Raw genomic sequence first — 25,855 nt, forward strand, 5'->3', positions numbered from 1 at the left:
CGGGTACGGGAGCATCCCGGAATGGGAGCATCCCGGTATGGGAGCACCCTGGGGCGGGAGCACGCCGGGTACGGGAGCACCCCGGGTATGGGAGCATCCCGATATGGGAACACCCCGGGTACGGGAGCACCCCGGGTATGGGAGCATCCCGCTACGGGAGCACCCTGGGGCGGGAGCATCCCGGTATGGGAGCATCCCGGGCCCAGGAGCACCCCGGTACGGCAGCACCCCCGAGGCCGGAGGTGTCGGCGGCGCGGGGGGCTGCGGGCAGCGAGGCCCGGGGCGGGCGGGCGGGCGGGCGGCGGTGCGCGCGGTCCCGCCGGGAGGCTTCTGCCGGCGGCCGCGCCGGCTCCGGGGCTGCGGCCGCGCTCCGCGGGGGCTCCGCGGCTCGGCCCCGCCACGGGCAGCCCCGCCGGGCACGGGGCCGCTGGAGGCGGGAGCCGCAGCTCGCTGCCGCCCTGCCTGCGCCGCGGCGCTGGTGGCAGCGCGGGGACAGCTGCTGCCACCGCCCGACCCTGCGCCTGGCTTCCCCGCCGAGCACCGAAGCGTCCGCAACGGGCAGCGCGGCCGCCGCTCCGGCCGGGCAGCAGAAAGAAAGTGCTTTTCTTTTTTCCTTTTATTTTTTTTTTCCTTTTCCTTTCCTCTCTCTTTTCTTTTGACTTCCACAAACTGGCCGACGCATATGGCAAAACTTGACAGGGTTGGTGACAGATGCCTATTAGTATAAGACGTGTCATGTTTGGTCTCCGGGGTGTATTAAAAGTAACTAGATCCTAAGCACGGGGGAAATGACCGCGCTCCGCAGCCTGCGCGGCCCCTCCCGCTGCTCATCCATTACTATTGCAGGGCGCCGCGGCTGCGGACGGGGGCTGCTGCTCACCCCCCACCCCCACCCCGGCCGCCGCGGTGCCTGGGAAAGGGGCAGAGCCGCTCTAAGCGGGGGGGCAGAGCCGCTCTAAGCGGGGCTCTGCCCCGTTTCCGAGCCCGCCGCGGGCGTTCGGGCCGTTTGGCAGCTGCCCGCGGGTGCACACGCCGCGGCGGGGCCGCCGCTCCCGCGCACGGAGCCTCCGCGGAGCCCCCCGGAAAGCGGCAGCGCTTGCGGCCGCCGCCGCCCCTCCCGCGGGGGAGTTTTTCCCTGAGAAACGCTCGGTTTTGGGACCCCCGCCGGGAGCGCCGCTTGCCCGACGGGCTCTGCCGGGGCTGGAGGTTTTCTTGAGAGACAACGCTTATATTCTAGCGATTTTCACTGAATTACGTTTTACTAGCCCTAAAACATTAAGCGTTATGTACTTAAAAGATACAGAGCATAGGTATTACATCCACAGGAAGTATTTTAGTCAGTGAATGTTCAATGTAGCAGGTAGAGATGAACTTAGCACGTCTCCCAGACTGAACTGGGAACAGACTCTTCAGCCATAAAATGCACTTAACAGTCTATTTAATAGTGGCAAGGTCCTTGAAAATGCAATATCCATGCTAATCCTGCCTTTTTCTAAATCAGAAATGAAAAATAGGTCAGTAAGGTAGAAGCTTCCCCTTCCATTAAAGATGTGACATTTAATCTATTTAAATAACTAAGTAAACTTTATTAATTCAGGATTTGGTAAGCAAGCTGAGGAAGTAGGCACTTCGCAACTTTATTAAGACCACAGGATGTGCGAGGGAGCGTCCTTGAACTCCAGGTTCAGTAAAATCCCTGCTTCCTCGAGCTTCAACAAAATGGGAAAAAAAATAAAATAAAAAAAGCTCGGATATGCGAAAAGCACTCAGCCTCTGCTCTCAGTTAAGCAGTGGAATGCCTGGTGCTCAGACAGGTCCTGTTTGACGAAGGGCTGGAGGTGGCCGGGGAGAGACAGAGCGCGGAGGAGGAGGAGGAGGACCGCGGTCGCGGCGGGCTGCGGGCAGGGCGAGCTCCGCCGCAGCCCCGCGGTTTGCAGCCCGCACCAACCCCCAGCACCGCCTCGGTCCAGGGAACTGTGATGGATCTCAGAAAACAAAAACAAGCCTTTTTAACTACTTTATTATGTGCTTGCATTTCGGGGGGCGGGGGGGGGGAGGGGAAATCCCTCTTCTCGCAGGTTATGGTAGCGGTTCCGAAAATATTTACTTCTACTCTTGCTCGGAAAATGAAGATGCGAAAGAGTTGTGGCTGAAACGATCTGTCAGTGTGAGCGCTTTCATAATCCGGCTTTGTGTCTGAACTACCACTTACCTCCCTTTGCAGCCTGACAAACGTGCCCGCTAAATTATGTGCGATTTTATAGTGTTGAGAACCCAGGAAAAGGTCAGATTGTGAATCTACAATTGAAAACGTCTCTAGAGTTTGTTTCCCCACTCGCTCCTGCATCACGGCTCAGCGCAGAAACTAAATCTTTGAAGAGTTGGAAAGCAACTTTTTATAGCCACAGACTCTTCCAAGACTCTTCTTTTGCTCCCGCCTGTCCTAGGAAAGACTTTTTCATTATTCTGATCGCATTTCACTCCAGATTTATAGAATAGCCGGGAGATATTTGCCTTGCCACCGTTCAGTTTTACATCAACCGTAGGAGTTGGAATGAAGAAAAAGAGCCAGCAAACTTTCTGAAGCCTCCTGAGAATGCAAAGGGTTAAGAAAAGCCGTTTATGTGATCAGTATCGGTTTCTCTTTACCACTGAGAACCAAAATCAAGCCCCGCTTGTCTACTACCCCGCTGTATCAATGTGTCCTTAATGCCTTTTCCAGTCATTGATCTGGTCAAAGTCACTGCAGAAATACTAGTGACAGAGACTCAATTTCAGGCAACGTGACCAATGCAAGTATTTAGAAAGCATTCAATAAAAAGCTTTCCTGGGAAGTGAATGATTTCACCTTGCAACAAAGAGAGCTAAGCTAATTGAAATAATGCACTTGAATGTACAGCAGTGTACTCTTGCTCGCCAATACCGAGCTCCAGGAATTCTCCTTGGAGATTGCTCCAAAATGAAAAGCCGTAGGGAAAAGGATCAGTAATCTGTAAGGTAAAACGTAACTCTTATTTTTGCAGTTGGAGGCTGGTAGCCCATAGGCTATGCAACAATCATGGATTTGGAGATTTGCTTAATACTGCTGTGTTTTATGTTCCCTGGCCTCTCCGCTAGGCAATAGGCACCAGTGAATTATGGACATGCAAAATTCTGAGGGAAAAGTAGAAAGAAAGAATACAGAGTGTGGGAAGAGAAATTAAAAACCTGATCTGCCGTGGTTACTCTCCCTTTTGCTGTTTTTTTTCATCCAATCCATTGGGCAAATTTCCCTGTATTTTTAGGAAGTTTCTGAGAAGAAACAGCTCTGTGACTCACACTTGCTTAGTAATGATGAGGGAGCAGGGCTGATGGACGTGGAATTAATTTCACATTGTGCATTTTCAAAGCGTAATATCCTGCGGTAAAGCAGCTGTGGAATTCAGGAGGCTTAACTCTCCTATAACCAAAATCAAGTCATTTTAAGAATAGTGATGCAAGTTTGAGTTGAGTGTCAATTGTTTAGATAGCGGTCTTCATGCCTGAAAGCATCTAGTCCACTTCATATCTTCTAATTTACTTTTGTAGCCAATGCATTTGTAGGTCTATGTTCATTTTACAGGTTTATTGTTTCAAGACATCCCCTAGGGTCTTATTAATCCCATGCACTAGCATTTTCTTTAATATCTGTGAGTCAGTAAAGTGAATGGGTTTAACAGATTTATGTAAAATCTGTAAAATAATTTGATGATTATAATCTGCCCTTTTCAAAAGAGTTATGGCTCCAAATACACGTGGATACCCCTTGATAGGCCAGCAAAACACTCTGATTTATACCTTCACCTACACAAGATTATCAGCTCTCCAACTCAAAAGTGAATATAGCTGACTGTTGAAAGGCATCTCTGGTGGTGTGCAATACTGAAGCAACCACTTTTTAACACAAATAAGTATGTTGACTAATGCTTATATATTTTGAAAAGGGCTAGTACATGCTAGAAAATCTATGAAGAGTTTTGTTTTCCTGTCATCTCCAGCTTATTTAATGTTTCTATTATGACATATGATGTATGCTATCCATCAGATATCTATTGACCATATTTCCGTTCTGTAGCAGTGAAGTTTAAATCCTTTTAAACTTCCAGTCCTGAGATCCCACTCCAAGGAGAGCCTCGTGCCAGACGATCAGGAAGGTCTGGCCATGAGAGCCTCAGTACGTGGTGTTATCTAGAAAAAAATGATCGGTACTTGACTGTGCTTCATACCCCAACCTCGGCTGGACACGCAGTCAGAAGAAAAACACTGCGCTGTAAAGATCAACACAGACTGTACTCTTTAAAATGATAAGGGCTGCGTAAAGTTGATCTAGGATTATTTATGTTGTTTAAAAGTATTATTACTGAGGGTAAAGCAAAGAGAATAGGAAACAGAAGGGCGGTAAAAGAGAGGCCCGTGTCTCAGATCTTCCTTCTCCAAGCTGTTTCCTAGACCCCACCTCGGAGGAGCTGCTTCCCAGCCCTCTGTGGCACAGCCGAAGCGCAGGCCCTCCGGCTGCTCCGCTCCTTCTGTGAAACATCATAGCTCAGAGTCCCCTCCTCATGAAGGAGCCGGTCTTCCCCCCTGCCAAGACTATGCTCTTCCTCAGTAGCACCCCGCCATTTCCTCAGTGCCGTGACGGTGCCTCAACCCCGCCCCGCCCTGCGCTGCACTGCGCCGCACCACCCCGCCCTAACGGCCCTAACGGTCCCAACGGCTCCCACGCCGCGAGGCCACGGCGCCTTCCCGCCGCGGCGCCGCGCATGCGCAGCCGCCGCCGCCTTTGCCGCCGGCGCAGGCGCGCGCGCGCTGCTGTGGCGGCGGCCGGAAGCGGCTCGGGAGGCGGAAGCGGCGGCGGGGAGCGCGCGCGCGCCGCGGCGTGTCCGTTGTGCCCAGTAAGGAGACGCGGCGCGCGCGCGAGCCGTTGGGAAGCGGCGCGGGGGGGGGGGGGAAGGGCGGTTGTTACCGGCCCTCGCGGCGCGCGCCGGCGCCTCCCCTCGGTTGCTCCCCGCGGGGGACGGGGACGGGAACGGGGACGGGGCCCGTGTGGCGGGCGGCGGTTGGGCCCCGTCCGCCCGCCCGCCTGTAAGGGGGCCCCGCTCCGCTGTCCCTCGCCGGGTGACACCGGCTGGCGGCCCGCCCACGCCTCTCTACGGGCTTGTGGTCGCGCCTCCGTTAAGGGGGGTGGCGGCGTGGGCGAACGAGGCGTTGGAGGGATAAACGCACCCTCTGATGGAAGGGGGCGGCGGGGGGTGGGAACGAGGCGTTATTTCAAGCGAAGGTTGATTCCCGTCCCGTGCTTGTGGGCAGCGTTGTGCTCGAGGGAGCCTCTGCTGTTGCTCCTCCAGAGGCAAAAAGGTAAAAAGTTTGAACTGAAAGCCCTGAAACCAACTTGCATCTCCTCAAACGTGGTGTTTGTTTAGTGGTGTTGTCTGCGAGACAGCAAAAATTAGAGGCCGCTGCTTTAGAATCTGATCGTGGTGGTTGTTTTAGGAGCTATGGAAAAATTATTAATGAAGAAACAAAGTAAGAAAGAATATTTTAAGGACTGCCCGTGAGAGGAGAGAAAGAAGAAACTCAGCAGCCGAGAAAATGGCAGTTGTTTCAAATATAGGGGATGGTAGCGGAAATGAGAGGAACAGGGAGATGTGAGAGTCTTTGTTCAGGTGAGAATGGCATTAGATAAGAATTAGGAAACAGCATAAAACATAGTGGGAAAAAAGAAATCAGATAAGGAAATTGCATTAGCCAATTCAGTTTATGGAGTAAAGTGACTCAGCTGGAGTAAAGTGAGGTGTTCTAAATAACATGGGAAGAAAGAAAAGTGGACGGGTATGGTCTCGGTTATCAATGCCAAAATAGATGGGAAGACATCTGTTCTAGCTGGAGATAGAAAGGAAAGGGCAGATGTGGGTGTTTTATGAAAAGGAAAAACCAAACTTGCAACACTTAATTTTGGAAGTCAGTCATCTGCAGAGTCAAATTCAATATCTTTTATTTAGCTAAATGTGCCTCTCCTGTGGCTTAGGCACACGTGTAGCATAGAAAGCATGCAAATATCGGTGTTCACATTCCTGCCTATAGAGGATGGTCTGCTGTTGTCATCGATTTATATTGTTCAAAGAACTTTTTTTTTTTCTTGAAGTTGGTGAGTTACAGCTTTCAGTGAATGACAAATGAATATGGATTTAGTTTGAGCAAAATAACCTAAACCTGTCTCATGATGCTTCCAGTGTGTTACTAAAATGGCAGTTGCAATACTGCTGCTGTTTTTTTTTTGGCAGTGGCAAATATGTTCAACTCATCTGAACTGGATGATGCCCCTTCTGAGGGGAAAGTCCTCGGCAGTCGAACCCAGACTTGTCCACTGTTGTGTAACGTATCTGTTCCTGACTGAGGAGGGAATGGTACTACTGCTGCGGCTGATCTGGTGGAAGTTCAGCCTTTAGATTTATTGCTGTCTTTCACTGTCAAGACTGGAACAATTTCTTCATCAATTTTTTTCAGACCCTGACAGAATATCTTTGGTCCTCTGGGTCAGAGTTTGTATATTCTTTAGCTAGTGCTTTTTTTGCATAGGATAGCATCACTGTTTTGGTACACCTCAATTCCCAAGCTTGATGCATGGGGCCTTTAATTTGACAGGTCTAGCAATACTCTTCTTATTGAATCCTTAGCATGGTCAAGTAAGCCATCAGTTCTCCTGCTTTTTTGTGTAAAAAGGATGAAGAATAAGACTTCTCCTGCCTGGTTGTGCCTGGTAGAAGGCTTCAGCTGGTGGATCCTTTAGGGAGAGGAAGCTGTGATGAATAGTGTGCTTATACTTGGGAAAGGAGGGGTAGAATTTCAAGCCCATTTTTGAGTTTCAGGGAGACTGGAAGAAGATTCAGATCAGTGATTTATGATCATAAATGCCAGATCTTTTCATTCCCATGTCAGTGGTACAAATTTGATTTTGATTATGTGTTGGTTCATGATTGTATTGCGTGTTGAGTTAGCTAGAGCACGTGATACAGGGTTTATCCTGGCTGTGTGCTTTTATAATGGCTGCAGGAGAACAGACAATACCTGGTCCAGCGTAAAGCCTGCCGGTACATAATTTTCTGACTGCATTTGAACCAACAGAATAGCTTATATCAGATCTGCACTTTGCATAACTTGACTGTGGTGTTCTTGATTGACTGTATGGAACCCTAAAAGTTGGACTTATTCTATAGCCTAAACACAGCCTTGAGTCTAGTTGCCCTCCTAATAGGGTGATGGGAGGCCCTTACATGTAACACTTTCATCGCTTCTGTGTTTTCTTGAACAAATATTTGTTGCTCAGCCAGAAGTTGTTAGTGTTCTGTGTGGAAACTACATGCATAATTCTGTCTTCTTCCATGTGCATATCTGTGACTTGCATTACTATCCATTGTAGCCTAGTGAGGGCTCTTCCCCAAATCCCTCCCTCCCACCCATTTTCTTGAGATGGTAGAGAACTGCTTTTGCTATATTTTCACCTAAAACTGTCTTTTTTTTTTTTTTAGCAAGTGTTAATGTTTGTTGAACTTTGGAATCCAGTCAGCCACATTTAAAGTGAACTAAGTCAGGGAAGAGTATGAAGAAATAATGTGAACATACTGTTAAGGGTGGAATAGGCTATTGACAGAATTAAAATACATTGTCTGGTGCAGAAAAGTTAATGTGTGGACAGATATACATTAAGGACAAATGTCATAAGCAGAAAATAAGCGACATTAATGCAATAGCATGATATTTATTCTTTATTTTTTATTTGTGTACTTGTTAACTTACTAGAAAACCACTGAATATTGTTACTAATCTGGGAATTTACATAGACTTCTTTGAAGAGGCTTTTTTTGTTCAGTAGCAAATACTAGTTATTGAGGTCCTCAGATACATGGTTGGCGTGAGTATTTTGTCTGCCACCACAACCTTCTGTACTGGTGTCTTGTAGAATTTCCTGTTATCACTTACAGAAAAAACACACCTTATATGTTTGCATAATGAATTGTGTGGAACTTATTAAGATGAAGCTCAAGTACATGCATGGATGTACAGTATAGGGCTGATTTGGTATCTGGATTCTCTTAAGTGGTTTGAAATCTTTCACCCTTCTTTTTTGCGGTTCTTTTTTGCATTTTGTCAGCTGTCTGATCAGCTTGTGACTCAGAAATGGGGGAGAGATTGCTTCTGGGCAGCGCTTGGCTTTGTGATTAGAAAACTTTCAATACGTGAACCCTCCTGGTTGCCGCATACTTACAGAAGCAAGGTAGCAAAAGAATGCTTCTGGGGGTGGGGAGAAAACTGGGACTATGCAGTGTCATGTCCAAGGAACCAAAGGCACAGACGGTATTGTAGCAATGTTTCTGGTGTTGTTTCAGGTACCCTTTGGCTTCTTACAAAGACCAGCCATGGAAAAGTGGAGCTTAATGACCATTACTGTTTTACTAGGACTTACTGTACGCTGGACTGTATCACTTGGTTCTTACTCAGGTAACACATATCATGGTTTGTAAAACAGTCACATGAAGGCAAACCATGGAGCTTGTGCTAAATTAAAATAAACTTGTATGCAAAATCAGACATAAGAAGCAAGATGTTACTTCAGCTATTGTCGTATTTTATTGCTTCTCTGTTTCCCAGTAAGTAAGTTTAAAAATAAGGCTGGCTGCTAATAGCAAGGTGCCGTGTCATGGTTGGAAGTGAGAACACTGTCAATTTTTTGTATACTCAGAAAGCACAGTGGTTCACACAAAATCAGTATAAGATGTCCGTTACGTACATTTTCTTATTTCAAAGAAGTGCCACATTTTTCATACTGTACTTCCAAATGACTTTTTTGTCAGATGAGCAGGCCACTGTATCTCTTCCTTCACAGCAGAATATCTTGATAAATGCTTGTCACAGAAATACACGGAAAGCTGAAAGAATACATAACACTTCTTTTTTTCCCTGTTAGACTACGTAGCAGATCGTGTCTCTCTTTTGTCCTCAAATATAATAGAGGAATGGAGAATGAAATTAGTGGTATATTAATATGCAAATACATATTTGGAGGAAAAACAATGTGCATAAACAGAATAAATTCATAAATACTCTTTGTCATCTCTTTTTAGGTGCAGGAAAGCCACCTATGTATGGAGACTATGAAGCTCAGAGACACTGGCAAGAAGTCACTTACAATTTACCCATCAGGCAATGGTACATAGTGCTGTTGTATTCAGGTTACAAAGATGTAAACGTAATACCTTTAAGTTTAAGATCTCTGCAGAATTTCTTACTGTTCTCCGAGCTATTCTAAAAACCCATTTGTGGTAATGCTGTCCCTGTTCTTAGATTGAGGTACCATTTTCCTCACAAAATAAACATACTGCTGTTCAGAACTTTAGCTTGCTAGGTATTAGTTTGTAAAACAAACTCTGGTATTTATGATAGTTATCTCTGCTGTAGTAGCAGTCTGCTGACTGGTAGTTATCTCTGCCCTGATGCTCCAGCTTTGTTTTGAATTGAATGGAAAGACTGAGAAGCAAGTTACTACTAGGTTTTTATGAGAGATCATGCAGGAGCCTGTATACCTGATTTAGAAAAAGAACATTCATCTTCCTGATTTCCTTCCGATCTGCTAATGAGCGAAAACTCTTTTGATTATCAGCACTGACAAAATCAGAACAAACTGCTCGTCTCAGCTAAGCTAAAAGACAGAGGCCTGCCATTAAGTGCAGATATTTGCATTTTGTGCTGGAGGCATGGTTCATTTTTTATACCTACTGAGTTCATTGTTCACACCTGTGTGAACAATGTGAAATAAAGATTTTAAAATGTGGGTCTCTGGAATAAAGAGTAGAAGTAAAGGACAGTGAACTTATTTCTTCAGGTCACTCAGGACTGTAGGAAAATTATTCCAAATCGAGATTTGGGGAAGGGGGAAGGAATAAGTGAGTAAAAATTAGTGAAATATAATAAACCCTTAGAACTTTTATCAAATGACAAAAATGTGTTTTTCCATATATGAGCTACAATGCAAATTGGTATAAATTAAAACTTTTAATCTTACAAGAGGGATAATTACATTCTATTTGTTTGGAGTCTTTTTTCCCTCAGCTATCTGTTGGGGAGCAGACTGATGTAACAGGTTAGAACATTATTTCAGTTGTATTGCTGTTAATGTATTTGGGGCCAATCCTGGGACTATGGCACTCTGTGGACCTGGGCAAATGACTCTGTATTGTGACTTTAGAGCACCCCGTAGTATCTATATTACCCTTTTTCTTTTCCATTTTCTGGAATAGCCAAACACTTCATTATGCCAAGTTGGCATAATGGAGAGCTATCATAATAATAGAGTTGACAGCTTTGATCCACTCTGCTACTCAGAACAACATGTACTTAAAATTAAGAGTTATAGCAATCATTATTTCTAGGCATTCCCAGGGGCCAGATGAAACTGTATTGCAAGCTGGGTTCAGCCTATGGGCTGCCAGTTGGGCATCCCTGTCTTGTTGTATTGGCTCTTCGTTTTATTTATAATAGAAGGTTTTCAGATTGGATCTGCTTTGGAATTGAATCTGCAGTAAAGTGAAATCATATTTGGTCTTGGGAATTTGGAAGAGAATATCTCCGCTGACATGCAAGGGATTACGTTCTAGAATACTGGGCCTTTTTTTCCCCTCCCCTGAGTATTATAGAAATAGGCAGTGTGGAAAGATGATGTACTCCAGTACATAAGAATACTGTTCAAATTTGAAGTTGAGATTCTAATCAATTCCAGTGTTGTTTATCTCAGTTTAGTATTTAGAAAATCTGTTTATGCAGCAGCACGTGTTCTTACGTAGATTTGTGTAGGTAAATATAGAGAGAAGTTCTGTTATGATGGCATAGTCCTGAAAGATCTCTTGATTTTGCACAGATTTCAGTATCACTTTAATATTAACAGGCATGTACGGGCAATTTAGCTGCATGTACCATGCTTATTTTCTTTTATTCAAAACAAATTATGTTTAAAAAAATATTACAGTAAACTATGGTGTGATTTGTACTAAGTTTCTTTGTATGAGATTTCTCTGAGCCAGGGGTCAGAATTTAAATACTTGCGTTTTTTGCATTATTCCTTACAGTCATGGCATATTTATTAAAAGCTACTTTAGAAGTATAAGAAGAAGATATCTTTATTAATTAAAACTGAGATAGCTTTTTTTTGGCTAAATATTACTGCATATAGGAATTTTTTTTCTGTTGAAGTGCTGAGTTTATGGAAGGTAAAAGTAAGAAACATACAATGTAACTGGAAAGCTTACTGCAGAATATTAAAAACTGTATGAAAAATCTGAACTGCCTTGACATGAACAATCTTGAATGGTAGGATAAGTAGTAGAGATGCATCTTAAAGAAATATGATTTATCATCAGTTGTTCATAAGATACTTCAGGCAGCTCATATGGAATTCAAGAAATATCATTTACTATAATAAATGTCAAAATGGGCTGCATTTGAGTGGAGGAACTGCAAAAGCCAAGAACCTTGCCCCTTGGCGATTACAATAGACTAGTCAATCTGTTTCTCTGTGAGATTTTAAAGGGCCAATGTCTTATTTTTGTAACTTCCATTTTCCTTGGATAAAAGCTTCTGTTTCTCATTTGGAAGAGGTGTCTTAATTCTAACTGCAGCCAGCCTTCCAATGAAGTATCAACACAGCAGAACTATTGATGGGAAAATCCTTCCTGTCTCTGTTGTGTTGTTCTCCTGAGGTTATCTTCTCAGGTAGGACTAGGTAAAGTGGCTGCTGCTGATGTATTTGATTCAGGTTCGCAACCTCGTGTTGGCTAGTTAGGAGGCATTACTCTGATAACTCAGTTTTGCCTTTTAAAGTACTTCTTTTAGCATCCTGATTCTTACATTCATGCTAATAGAACTGTCTAGGTATACCTGCTGCGGCATCATTTTCCTCCAGATTTATGCTTCTTTTTTTGTCCATCTGTATAATACCTTTATGTTTCCCTGCTCCCCTTCTGTTCAGTTGCTTTTCAGCAATTTAACTTCCACTGGTGTTTTTTCAAAATTTTCATATTAAGACCCATTGGACAGAAGTAGTGGATCACTGTGTGCCTAAAAGTGTAGCAGGTAAAGTTTAGCTGTTCAGAAGTCATTGTCATATATGAAACGTGCCATCCAAGTCCAGGAAAAAAGGAATCGAGGATTAATATAAGGAAAATCACTAGTGAATTCAAATTCTTTTGACCGTTCCATTTAATTGCATTGTTTGTATTTCCTTTCTGCATTGGGCAAATTGACTGCTATCTCCGGGAATAATTGACACACATGGGAAAATAAAGATTTGGTTTGTAGATGGAGGTGAGGAACTGACGAGCCTACCAGATAAAACGATCTAGAGCTACAGTAGATGTGTAAAGCTAATTTTGTGTAAGAGTTTCTCAATTCTTCTAAAATTCTGTTAATTTTAAGGATTTTTTTCTCTCCAAATAAGTAAGCTCTAGCAGTTTTGTGTGTGCGTGTTCTGTTTTGCAAAGACAAGTGAGTGTGTTCTGCATCATTTTTGCTTTTGTTCTGTTGCTTGAGACTTTTTGTGAAAGTAAAATACGGCAGATATAGAAGGTGCTTACTTCCTTTTGAGTGTGTTGGTAAAAACGTATTTGCTTTAATGTTCAACTTTTTCTTGGGCTGAAAGAAAGCTGGAAATGTAGATCTTTGAACTTTTTTTTTTTAGGTACTTCAATACAAGTGACAACAATCTACTGTACTGGGGCCTTGATTATCCACCTCTTACTGCCTATCACAGTTTTCTGTGTGCTTATGTGTAAGTTCATTATTTTAAGTATTTACTGTTGTTGAGAGTGCAAAACATCAAGTTCACACACACCCCCTCCACCCCCACCTCCGGGAGAGAAACTACTAGCTAAAAATTGCTGATTTAGGGCAGCTGATGAAACAGCAAATACTTTTTGCTTCTTTAAAGCTAGGGAAATGTACCCCTGCAGCTTAAAAATTAATACTGCTATTTTTCTGTCTTGAAATTATTGTGGAGGGACTGAAGGGTTAGGTTCTTCTTTTTGTCAGCTTCTTAAATTGTAGCTGATTTAGATGTGACTTAGATTTTAGCTTTCTAAATGAGCCATTGTTAGTCCAGTGGTGCATGGAGGAGTACTATAGGGCCTGGGTGCATCGCATGGGAAACCTCTCTTGTATTGAGAGCCGAAGTGACATTTGATGACTGGATATCATGTAGATAGAATTCTGTTATTGGAATACTTTTTCCACAAGGGCTTTACTGCTATTGGAATGAGACTTATGGAATAAGAATGTAGGTTAAAGTGCACAGGCACAGTTATGTGGGACATCTATGTGAACTGTAAATGGTTTATATTTAATACTTGAGCATGAAAGGTATTTACAATTGTTTTTTTAAAAGTCAGTGGGGCTAGACTGGAAGTAGTTGTCTTGTCCTGATAAATATTGTATTCCATTTTTCCTGTTTTCAGCAATTCTTTTTTATTGTGAAGTAGCAGCTAATCTCTATAGTGTAAACTGATCTAGTGGTGAGGAAAATCTTTCTTTGGTCACTATTGCTCTTTGAAATATTTCTTTTCATTCATCTTAATTCTTGGAATACGCTCCTGTGCATGTCATCTTTATTGCTGAAAGGAATGTAAAGGGAAATGAGAACTGTCTACATTTTGATGTGTCTGTGCTTTGTTTTACAGTGCAAAGTTAATAAATCCTGATTGGATTGCTCTCCACACATCTCAGGGGTATGAGAGTCAGCCACATAAGTTATTTATGCGTGCAACAGGTAGGAAAATTATATTTCCTTAGGATGATCTTACAAATTTGTCTAGCTTACTAATTTAGCATCTTTAATTTTATGCAACCTCTCTCTCTCTCTTCACCAATTTCTGTTCAGTTCTTTGGGTGATTCTGCAGATCTGTGTGTTATGAACAAAACTCCTGTTCTTTTCACTTCTGCTCTCATTTGTGAAACTGATAATGTTAAATGTACAGAGAATTTTTCAACTAGACTGGTTTAGTAGGAACTCTAAAATGAAGCTACTTCTTGGTAGCCTAGACCCAATTTTTTTTTCCATTCTGATAGTTACAAATTTTATTTTTAGTTTAGCTTGGCTTTTATTGTAAAATTACTTGGCAAATTGACTGGTCTTCACTGAGTTGGCTTAACAGGCTCTCAGGATCTCAGAGGTCTTTGTTAGGAGCTTTTATACCTTATCTGAAAGGGGGAGTTATTTGATATTTTTAAAGATGTCATTTTTATCAAATGCTAGCCAGTATCTGGAAATAAACTTGTTTTAACAGAAAAGTAAAAATATATTTTACCAGTTTTATACAAATCTCATTTTTATTCTGTCGCTTTTCTGACCACTTGACCATTTTGATCTGCCTCTACAATGAAAAGGATAAAACAAGTGCAGAAAACAATGTAAATAATTTAATTGAGTAGCTGTATCTGTAGAACAATGAATGATGTGGCCTGTGAACTCTTGTTCCCAGGGCAATGACAGATGCCAAGTTGCCCTGTTATTCTCTTTCATTCTAGATCTGTCTTTTGCTTTTGTTTAATTGTGGCTCGAGCCTGCAAAATGATCATCATACAGAGAAAACTTGTATCTTTAAACATTTTTTTTAAAGCCCACGACCCAGAAAAAAGCAAAGTATGCTTTTCCGCTTGGAATAATTAGACATTTTCAGAAACCTGATCATAGAAATAGTCAGAGAATTTGACAAGCATTTATGATGACACTTGAGAATTAACTTGGTGGTTTAAGCGCTAGCAGGAGTTCACGTAATTCCGGGTGGGCAAACCTGCTGGTTCTGTTTTCTTGTTGGCCCTGTTATATGTGTATTTGCTGTTGGCAGATGATCAGAAACAAATCACTAATTTTGATCTATCTGACCACATTACATTCATACAAAAATAAGTTGGAGTTTGCTATAGTTGAGAGCTTCTTAATTCTCTCTACCTTCAAGATATCAGTGCCTTCCAACAACTTGACTGCATTTAGTTGTAGTTGATTTCTTTTGAGAATTAAGAATGCCTTCTCTCATTTCGGCATGTGAGGAACTAGAGTGTGCTCCTTTATTGACTGAGGTTGTGCCAGAAGCCAAAACAGCTGAACACATGGAAGCAGCAGCTTTTGGGCATCAGAAATGATAGCCATAGAAATGTTAACAAGATCAAATTCTGTAGACCTATTTCTTTGTCCTTTAAAATGAGACTACCCAGTTATGCTAATGAAGAACTTCTTGATATTGTGATGTTTATTTGCTTATATTTTCCCTTTTCTTCCATAAAACACTTGAAAACAATCAGCTCTGGTGTGACCTCCAGACCTGAGCAATCTCTAAAATAATATGATGGAACATACTCTAATGCAATTTAAGACAAAATGGAAAAGCATATCCAGCTGAAACTGTAGTGGCATGACTTTTGAATTTCAGTTGAGTTTAGTGGCTAAGCTGAGGTTTACATGTAAAGAAATAAATGCAAAACCCACGTGAGAAAGGTAGGCAGCCGATCTCACCCAAACACTGCATAGCTGTTATAATCTGAGATTTTTATAGCAAATCCAACCAAGATTTGAGGAGTTAACAGGGTAAAACTGTAAGCAAAGTCAAAGATCAAAGATTCACAGTCCAGATGAAAATAGACAACATTTATTGCATTAAGGTAAGATATGTGGGAGGATTCTAACATGAAGTTAATCTTTATTTTTCAGTGTTTGTTGCCGATTTGCTGGTTTATATTCCTGCAGTTATTTTATATTGTTGTTGCTTAAAAGAAACATCTACAAAAAAGAAGGCAAGTATCTGATATCTGTGTGTAAATTAAATAAACATACTTTTAAACCATGTAGAAACTTAACAGGTTGCAAGTTAATTAACATACAGAATGTCACGATGGCTTCAGTTGACATAAAATTGATGACAATCAGTATATCTTGTATTAAAGACTTTTCAGTTAAAAGAAGCCATTAACCTATTTTACAGCAATTATTTTAATGCCTTCAATAACAAGATGCACTGAAGTTTAGTAGCCATGAACTCCTGAATTATTTTTCTTGCCAAATTTATTACTTGTGCAGTAAAAACAAGATTTGTGCTGTGACATGGGGGAATCTGGGAACTGCTGTCTTGCATACTCCTTATGTTAAAACATACATTTCGAAATAAAAAGTCTTCTGATTTTTTGAGTGGTTCCAAGGGTTAAGATGGATGTGGGTGATCTTTAAGCTGGTTGGCAAAGGGAAGGCCAGTCTCCTTTCAGTGTTTTCTTATTTATAGAAAATCTTTATCCATTTTTACTCCTCAAAATATTACTGACATAAGATTAATTGGAGAGAGAAAGATTCCTACATCTAGGATGGACCACAGAAGGGCAAATTTTTGTATTGGAGAAGTAGCATGCGTTGTTATATGTTTGCCTTACATATAACTAATTATTCTCCCCTCTCTTTTTTTGATCCTTCCTTCCAGGTTTCCAGTGCTCTCTGTATATTGCTTTATCCAGGCCTAATTCTTATTGACCATGGACATTTCCAGTATCCTTGTATTTGCAGTGAAAACAAAGGAATTTCAATTTGTGAAATAATGCTGTTCTTCAGTACTTGTCTTTAACTGGGGAAAAAGGTGAACTTTGTATATGAAATAATCTGTGGGGCTTCTGCCTACATCAAAGCAGAGGTGTTAAAGAAAACTATAACCCTGATAATTAGTTGATATTAATTGGAGATAATTAGTTGATATTGGGACAAATCAATCAGAACATGAATCTCATTTTTTAAATGTTTCAAGCTCCTATTAATGTCGGTCACTTTATTGCAGAAAATGTCGGTGGTATGTGACAGTGAAAAGAGTGGATGCCTTGTGCTCCCGTGATTTGTCTTTGGAGGGAGAATCATCTTAGATCTTCTTGAGGTGGCAGAGAAGTGTGTCAAGCATAGCTGTATAAAATGTTCAGTTCTGTAACATGTGACACTGTCCTGCCTTTACAGTTACTGGAGACTGGATTCACTTCACTTAATGCCTAACCATTTAAAAGTTAGGCATCTAATATGAGCTAAGTTGTCCAAGCTAACTCTAATCAATGATTGTGGATACCTTCACAGGTGGTTCTTTTATAAAAAGATTTCTGTTTTTATACTTATTTTGCATATCAACAAGCAACTGATGTAGTTGACTGCTCTAGGCTGTGCTGCTCAGTGCCATCTAGCAGTGGGACACAATCCTGGAGTTGTGATAAATGTGGACATTTAAATATCCTAAGGGAATATTAAATCAAAGCATCTTCTAAATCAAGTTTTGATAATCCAGTAATTTACTAATTTATGTTTTTTTCTCCAAGAGAGTGTGTGATGAACTTAGAAGATAATGTACCTCAGAAATCAAATTTTGAAGAAAAAAGTAATATATGGTATTGGATACTTGCATTACAGTTCAGGAATTCTGAAATTATATTTTTGGCCCTGACTCTTTAAAGACGTAGAGCATTTGGAGAAGTCACTTACGAGAAAGGGGATATGAATTTATGCATTTCATCTTAGCCTAGAGAGGCCTGTAAGGTGGAAGAAGGGACAGGATTACACTTTCTGAGTATGTATGTAAAAGATATGCAGAGAGGAAGGCAGCAGTCTGGGTTTTGTGACTTATGTTGGATAGGACAAGAAGTAATGGCTGTTAACTACCATAGGGAATATTTGGTTTTAAATTTAAGGAAAAATCTTTCAAATAGTAATTACAGTGAAATGCTGGAATTGATTGCCTGTGGAAGCTGTGGAATCTGCAGCATAAAGATCTTTAAGAAGAGGTTCAGCAAACATTATGTCAGGAATTACACGGGTATAGTAGACACATTATTAAAGCAGACAGATGGACTACATAGTCTCCTGGGGTGTCTTCCAGCCCTGTGACTCTATGTGAGTAACTTTACTACCTGGGATCGCTCCCAAGAAGTCAATAGATTTATTTAACTGCTGCTGCATATCGTTGCAAGATCACGGTCTTTTGGTATAACAATTTGTTGATGTGAAGTTGAGGAGATCTCAAATATATATGATGATTTTGAATGGGAAATAAATAGGTTGAAAAAGATTTAGACAGTCTGAATGTATTGTCATAGCTATCTATATTGATAAAGAGAAAACAAAATGTTTGGAAATTTCTGAGGGTACTTGTACCTCTTACCTGATTCCTTTCTTTGCGTAAAAATAGCAGTAAAAACCCCTAATCTTTTGTTGCATTTTAATCGTAACTGTAGCTTAGTCTCTTCAGACTTTACTGAGCTTGGGAACCTGTTCTCAAAGTGGGAAGGAAGTAACATCACTTTAGGTGGTAACTGTTATTCCTTGTTTGTGCAGTATTAGCAGCTAAGGGAATCGGGCATGGATGAGGATATATTGTGAGTGTAATATAATCCCCCCCCTCCCCCCGGGGTCCTTGAACTGAAGAATATGCTTTTTAAACTTTAATATATTTGAATAGTCTGGACACATCTTTTGGGACAGGGGAGTAGAGACTCTTGAAAGCTTTACCCTTAATAATGAAGAAATCAAGAAAAAAATGTTTACCCTGATGTATCTTACTGAGTACTGTCACTAGTTTAAATAAAAGCTTGGTTGAATGAATATACCTTACATGCATGTTTAATACACACACACGCAAAACTGGTCCTCATTTTTGCCTGTGCAAAGTTTGAATCAAGCGTTGGATATCCAAATAGTTGGCCTTAAGGCAGAAGTTAAATTATTTCTTTCTGTGAGCAAAATGGTCACAAGTGGCAATACACTTTTAAAACTAACTTGGAAAAACATATTTTGTATGCTGTTTTCTACTTGACCTCCAGGGCATTTATTCACTAACTTCCAGTACTGAGAGGTTGCTTCTCTTGTTTATCTTGTCCTTGACATAAAAAACCATATACAACTCAGTGAGCCTTGGCTTTGCTTTGTGGGCTATACTTTGTCTGTCTTATGACTGGGACCTTTTGGGTTCGATGGCATTTTGCTTGGCCTTAAATTATAAGCAAATGGAACTCTACCATTCTCTGCCCTTCTTTTGCTATTTACTTGGAAAGTGCTTCAAGAAGGGACTGAAAGGAAAGGGGTAAGTGACTTTAAACCATTTTATCTTGCTCAAGAATACAGCCAGGCAGCCTAGCACTGAGAATGTGGTTCATCTTATTTGCGTGTGGTCACTTCTGAATTAACTTCAAGTGGAAGATATTCACATTGTTATAGTGTTTTTCTCGCTTGCAAAATAAGTATTTCTTGCTGAGGAGATCTACATTAAATATCTAATTGTACTTTTTAGTCCACTGAATAGATAACAAAATACAGTAAGCTGTCCCTTCCCAGCACTCTTCATTCTGTAATCTAAATTAAATGGGGGTACAGTGGGCAACCAAATTAGCCCAAGAGCAGTAGCTCTGTTGCAGTTCTGATGGAGTCCTCACTAATCTGGGGGTGAAGAACTTTTTTTGTGGTATTGGTAGCTCTTTTTGTTCAGATTTGCTACCTTCGGTTTTGTATCTGTTTAAAAAAAAAACAATTTTTTTAAGTTCTAAACTAAGAAACTGACTTTTGTTACAAGTAGCTGGATTTATCCTTTCTGATGAAAGCTTTTCTTTTTATTGCAGATTAATATTGTTAATTAAAATAGCCGGGACAGTGGTGGTTTCCTTTGCTGTCTGCTGGCTCCCATTCTGTACGGACGTGGAACAAATCATGCAAGTACTCAGAAGACTCTTTCCCATTGACCGAGGCTTGTTTGAGGCACGCGTGTTTTCTTTCCCCCTCCCTCCTGTAAATGTTCTGTATTCTTAGATCCCTTGAGAAACCTTCATCGTGACCTTTAGGGATTCATGTGGGGAGACACACCACAGAACTAGTAATTTGAGATGCCTTCTTTAGCAGTCATTTCTTGCCAGTTATTTAATCCAGTATTTAACCCCAGCTCAGCTGGCATCTTCCAGGATATTATATGAGTAGACAACACTTATCCCATCATCAAACCCATACTTCAATCCATACATTTTTCCGTTGAAATAGATTCCATAGTAATTGACAGTGTCAGAAGATACAACCTTAAAAGTTAACAGCTTCAGTGTCTGTCTTTTGGTTCTGTTCAGCGTTTTTAACAGGATTAGTCAAAAAAAGCGTTTCACGTGCAGCTGAGAGGTTCCTTTTGGACCTAGCGTGTATGTATTTTCAGTACAAATTTCCACAGTATTTTCTAAGAATCTTAGACCAGTTCTGCTATTCCTTGTGCTCAGGTTACTGACATTTGCATGCTGCAAGGTACTGAGTGCTGCAGCCCTAATCCAGCAAAGCAGTTATTCATTCAGCTAAGCTAATGACACAGTCTCATAAAAGAAAGGATGCTCCTTTCTCCCAGTAAAAGTGACTTGTAGGTATTTTGTTCAGTCAGGATGAGTCTTAATATTACACCTGTTAAAAGCAGATTCTCAACTTCAAATTTTTCCAGAAAATGAAGCTTTGGTTTTTCAATGCTTGATTTCACAGGGATTGAAGCAAATACTTACATAGTTTGCTTAATCTTAAATTTTGTTTTAATCTTCTGTAGATGTGAATAATACCACAAATGGCACTTGTTTCCTTGAAAAGTTAACGCTGATGTACCAAAGGCAGCCTTTTATTTAGGCTGCAGAACAGAAGTGTTTTCAGAATGTAGTCTCTATTATTTTATTTAAAAAACAAAAAAACACCAAAAAACATAATGTGTCCCCCCCCCCCGCCCCCTCCCAACAATGACCCTGTTGCTTGGGTATTGACTGAAATTTATAAATAAATATTTATGGTCGTGGTACTTCTTATCCAGTGCAAAGTTTAAAAAAATGAAATCTGTAAATGACAACGGATGAGTCTGAAAGTGCCTGAGGATTTTAGTCTAATATTAGTCCAAATATTTTTGAGTTGGGGAGTGACTTACTGGATGCTAATATAGATGAAATGAGAAATTGTCCACGTAAGCAATGCACAGTAAACTTATACTGGGGTGCATGTAACAGGTTCTTTGAATTGGTTCCCATTTACAGAAGCAGTAACAAATGCTGATGGCTGTAAAATCGTATTGGCTATTAAATAGGCATCTTGTGTGTTTGCCGGTGCTGCCAAACCCCCTGTTCACTCGTAATCCTCAGCAAATTTGAAGTGCGTGTTCTATACTGCTAGTGAGCACATGAAGAAGATGGCTCAGTTGTTGGTGCTGGTAGCTTTCTTGCTGTTATGTCCACACAGCTGTGACTCAAGCAGCTGTTTAGGGATGAGTTTCATGAGCATGATAGCTGTAGTTACAAATTTAATTTTGAAAGTGATCCTAGCACAACTGCTAATGTCTTTAGACTTCTTGATTTATTAGTGGTTAACTCTGTCATTGCTAGCAAGCAGTAAGCATAGCTAAATACGTTCAGGTATGTAATGAAATGTGACAATATATAGAATGTCTTCACATCTGAAAAAAAAAAAAAATTCACATATGCCATCACTTAATCAGAAATTTCCTAGAGACCGAGGATTTCAGACCTTATTTTCACAAAATGTGTAGTCTTATGAATCAAAACATACAGTATCCTGAAGAACTATTTCTCAGTTATTTTAGTACATTTTAATCCAGTTTCTTTTAATTTTCCATTTTTGAATGAAGATCAGACTGATGTAAATTGAGTTATATCTCAGAATATGATGTATATCTGCAAGTATCTTTTTGCAGTATGATTGTAAAAAAACAACAGTCCCCCATCCCTGTTATTGTCACTAGCATAAGTTAAAATGGATGCAATTCTTCTTTTTTTTTCGCCTCCCCAGGATAAAGTAGCCAATATTTGGTGCAGTCTAAGTGTCCTTATAAAGATAAAGAGTATTGTATCACCTCAAACTCAGCTCAAACTCAGGTAAGACATAACTGAAGTGTAAGCTATTTATTTGAATCAATTTTTGCAAGAGCGGTATTTTTTTCAAAAAATTATGAGACGTGATGTTTAAAATCCTGAAAAATATAATTTTTTAAGCTGTATTTTTCTTTCAAGTGATAAAGATTTCCCTTTAAGTTATTCTTAAGAAGGTTTGACTAAAATTTTCTGCTTTTTTATATAGTGATTTAAGCTACATAGTTATTCCATTTTCAAAACCACTCATGTCAGTGAAGATCATGTGCTGCTCTCTTGTGATTGAGGCTTCTTAAGTGATTTTGTGCATTCAAAAATTACTGTTAAATTCCTAACTTATAATTTTGAAATTTGAAAATGTAAGTTTGAAAATCCTATGTAATATCATTGAAGTAGATATTAATGTATTAAAGGATAAATTGTTTTTCGTATAAAATTCCTTAGTTGTGCTGTAACGTTTCTGAGCCTGCTTCCTACTTGTGTAAAACTGACCCTTGAGCCATCTCTCAGAGGATTTAAGTTTGCTTTGGTAAGTGTATATTTTTAATCGTTCCTTATTTTAAATCCACCACTGAGTGCTGATGTGTGACAAAAAGTCCTGCTTAGAATTGCCACAACGTGCAGCGGTACGTATACTGTTAAATGTCATGTTGTTTCTGCTGAACAGATTGGCTCAAAAGTTCATTGCTGTCAGAGTTTAGTATCAGAGATAGTCCAGGAAAGCCTGTCTAGTCTTTTAAATCTAGACTTTTTCCCATAGCCTCAATTTTCTCTATTTAATGCTGTATTTTTATTAGTTTCCTCTGAAGAGCCTTTAGAAGATTCCCTATGCAGTAAAGCTTTGTATGGAGTTGAAATTTCTCTTCTATTTTGTTGTGTTTGCAAAGTGATAGTTTCTCTTAAGGTATTGGCTGCAAAATTCAATAAAAATTCCCACGATGGGCATTGTAAGCTCATTAGTGGTTTGAAAAGAGAATCATACTATTTTACTGAAATGTTTGCTTTTTCGCGTAGATCACTGAATGTAAATTTAGGCAAATTAACATTACTTAAATACAAAATCATTTCTCTTTGAAATCAAAATTATATGAAGATAGTGCTAAGGTTTCAAGAGTTATCAAATAATTTATATTTTTCATATTATGTAAATGCTTCTTGAGAGTTTATTGTAACATTGCCTATAACTAGCATTTAGCCTTTTTAAGAATTGGTTTGTGTTTCACGATATGTTTTTTATTTGGGGAAAAGAATGACTGTGTGTTTACTTTGAGATATTGATTGTTCCTGATGGTGATTAAGAGAATTTGGAATTTAACCTCAAAAAGCTGGGTAGTTCTCGCTGTGACTTAACTCTGGTGATGCTTATGTATGTGAATATTTGTTTACTTCAGCGGGGATAATCTTGTAAGTAAAGTTAAGCAATATTGGGTTCTGTTTATGGGAAAGGTTTTCTGAATAATTCTGGGTAAACTTTCAAACACTGTATTTTTCACATGTAGAGGTGGTTACGGAAGCAGCTCTGTGTAATTTTAGATTGCTTGGGAATTAGATAAATGATCTAATTTTTCTAGTAACTGTTAAACTTGCTCAATACACCCATGTAAAATCCAGGCTAGCTGAGAAAGTAAAGCAGTGCTTTGTGTTGCAGTCAAATACATTAATATCTCTTTCCTCTTCTAAGGTTAGTTGCGCGTTGTCGTTTTTCCTGTTCTCCTTTCAAGTACATGAAAAATCTATTCTTCTAGTGTCAGTGTAAGTATATTCTTTTTCCATACGTATGTTCTGATCTTGTTTTCTTCAGCGTGTTTGTTATTGCGTGCTGCTTTCTCACTTACAAATAATCTGATTTTAAAAGCTCTGCACTGCACTCGCTTTCCTGAGTAACTCGTAAATGGAAGGAGTATATAAAGATAGCCAAGCTAGTTTCTACTGCTTCTCTTATCCTTACAGGCAAACGCTTTAAGCGTGGATTTGCTAGGGTATAGTGCGGTGGCACAGAATGTGTTTTGCTGTCGGGGGATAGACTGTTTCCTGGGTTTGTTAAGGTGATACTGCCATAGACAGCAAAGAAACGTGCTTAGCTGCCCAGCAGCAAGGCGGGAGCAGGTGAATTCGGTGATTCTTACCTCCTTAATGGTGACGGCAAAGGAGCCTTCTCTCCTTTTGTCATTAAAGTATGTATTTCCCATCCCTTGCCCAAAAGGAAGGGCCGCAGGGGCAGAGGGGGAATATCTTTGGTTAGCAAGGCTGGCTCTTTTCCTTGAATGTCTCATCTGTACATGAAAGTAATGTTTGATAAAGAAGGATTTGGAGATGGAGCACTCTTAATGTTTCTCTTTTGTGCCCCAAAGGAAGGTTGCCCTGGTAGGTAGAAAACTATTGGTATTTTTATAGGCATTGTCTAGGGATTACGGTATAGATGCTCCTGAAGCCACCACCGAGTTGTGTGTGGAGTGGGCCCTGACTTGGCTGCCCAGGCGTGCTAGCGGGACCCATCACAAATACTCCGTCAAGGGATTCTCGTGCTGCAAACCCAAATGCAGGGCAAAACATTTGCGTGTCAAGGTTCAGCGTGATGCAGTGGGAAGAAAAGCGTCCTGGCAGAGGCTACAGCACTTGGGGCCTTTTCCCCTCGCCAGTGGGGAATTGGCATGCCTTAGTGAGGAATGGGAGAGTGCAGCAGCCATGTAAAGGTTGAGATAACAAAATGCTGTCACTTCAGTGTCACTTCATATTTTTCTATTTTCATTTCAGACCGGTCTGCTTAATCATAAATGAAATCCCTTTTATGGCTACGTGGTTTTTACTTGTATCAACCTTCAGGTGAGTGAGACAGAATTCACTTCTTTTAAAATAGTATTCTTTCCTGAGTCTAGTAAGTAGAAATGCATTCTCTTTCTCCTCTTTTTACATTCTTTGAGATACAGGTTGGAATGTAAACTCACTTGTGTGGGCGATTCTGTTTTAACAGCATGTTGCCTCTGCTACTGAAAGATGGCCTCCTGTTGGCCTACACTGTGACAAGCCTGGCATTTCTATCAGCTTGTGTGACTTCCTTTTCGATATTCGAAAAGACTTCAGCAGAGGACCTGCAGCTGAAATCATTTTCCCTTTCTCTTAAGGGATATGTTTCTTGGTTTAAGTCATTTCCAAAGATTGTTAAGAGGCTGGTAAGTAACTTTAATTCTTCATAGCTCTTATTTGTAACTCTTCATAGTACTAAAATATTTATATAAACCAGTCTAATGTCCATAATTTTGTGTAAGGTCTCATGGGCAAAGCCATGCTATGTCAATGTAGAGGGAGGCTGTAATGTTTTTGCAATGTCATCCCTCTACAGAATTAAGAATACAGGGCAGCCAAGCAATGAAAGTAACTGCTTACTCTTGAGTTGTTAAATCAACACTAACTAGTGTATCGTTGTTTATCTTACAGTTTCTTCTTTCAGTAACTGTGATGGGCATCCTGACTTTATTGAGTGCTACAATGAATCCTCCAGAGAGGTTACCAGATTTGTTCCCCCTTGCCGTGTCCATTATTTCTTGCTTACACTTTTTATTCTTTTTGATGTATTTTAACATTGTTATACTGTGGGACTCAAAAAGTAGCAAAAGTCAGAAGAAAATGAGTTAACTTGTGAAGATCAAGGACTAAACTGTAAATGGACAATGTTTTCAGTGAATCGTGTCTGGTGTTACAGATAAATCTGATATAACACAATTTGAGTGATCTAATGAAAATCAGGAAAGACATTATGCACACAAACACAAAATGATTAAAGACTGTTTTAAAGATGAGGTATTTCACAGAGCACTTGGAAATGTTATTTGGTGAGTTTTCTTCAGACTTGTAATACTTTTCTTATCATTTGCAAACCTAAAGTATCTAATAAAGGACCAAATTTTGAAC

General features: G+C 40.4%; 1 protein-coding gene across 1 annotated transcript; it reads left to right on the forward strand.

The window, feature by feature from the left end:
• The first annotated feature begins 4,854 nt into the window (after positions 1-4,854).
• On the forward strand, positions 4,855-25,854 carry ALG6 (ALG6 alpha-1,3-glucosyltransferase). Its single transcript, XM_067301351.1, has 15 exons — positions 4,855-4,910; positions 8,403-8,514; positions 9,138-9,222; positions 12,743-12,832; positions 13,737-13,825; positions 15,765-15,847; positions 16,522-16,586; positions 18,961-19,146; positions 19,679-19,814; positions 21,867-21,952; positions 22,391-22,475; positions 23,628-23,698; positions 24,701-24,769; positions 24,918-25,116; positions 25,382-25,854. The coding sequence occupies exons 2-15, from the start codon at positions 8,433-8,435 to the stop codon at positions 25,577-25,579; spliced, it is 1,524 nt and encodes a 507-aa protein (XP_067157452.1). The 5' UTR covers positions 4,855-4,910; positions 8,403-8,432; the 3' UTR covers positions 25,580-25,854.
• The last annotated feature ends 1 nt before the right edge of the window (position 25,855 follows it).

The sequence above is a fragment of the Apteryx mantelli genome, chromosome 8 (genome assembly GCF_036417845.1).
Source record: "Apteryx mantelli isolate bAptMan1 chromosome 8, bAptMan1.hap1, whole genome shotgun sequence".
Lineage (NCBI taxonomy): Eukaryota > Metazoa > Chordata > Aves > Apterygiformes > Apterygidae > Apteryx > Apteryx mantelli.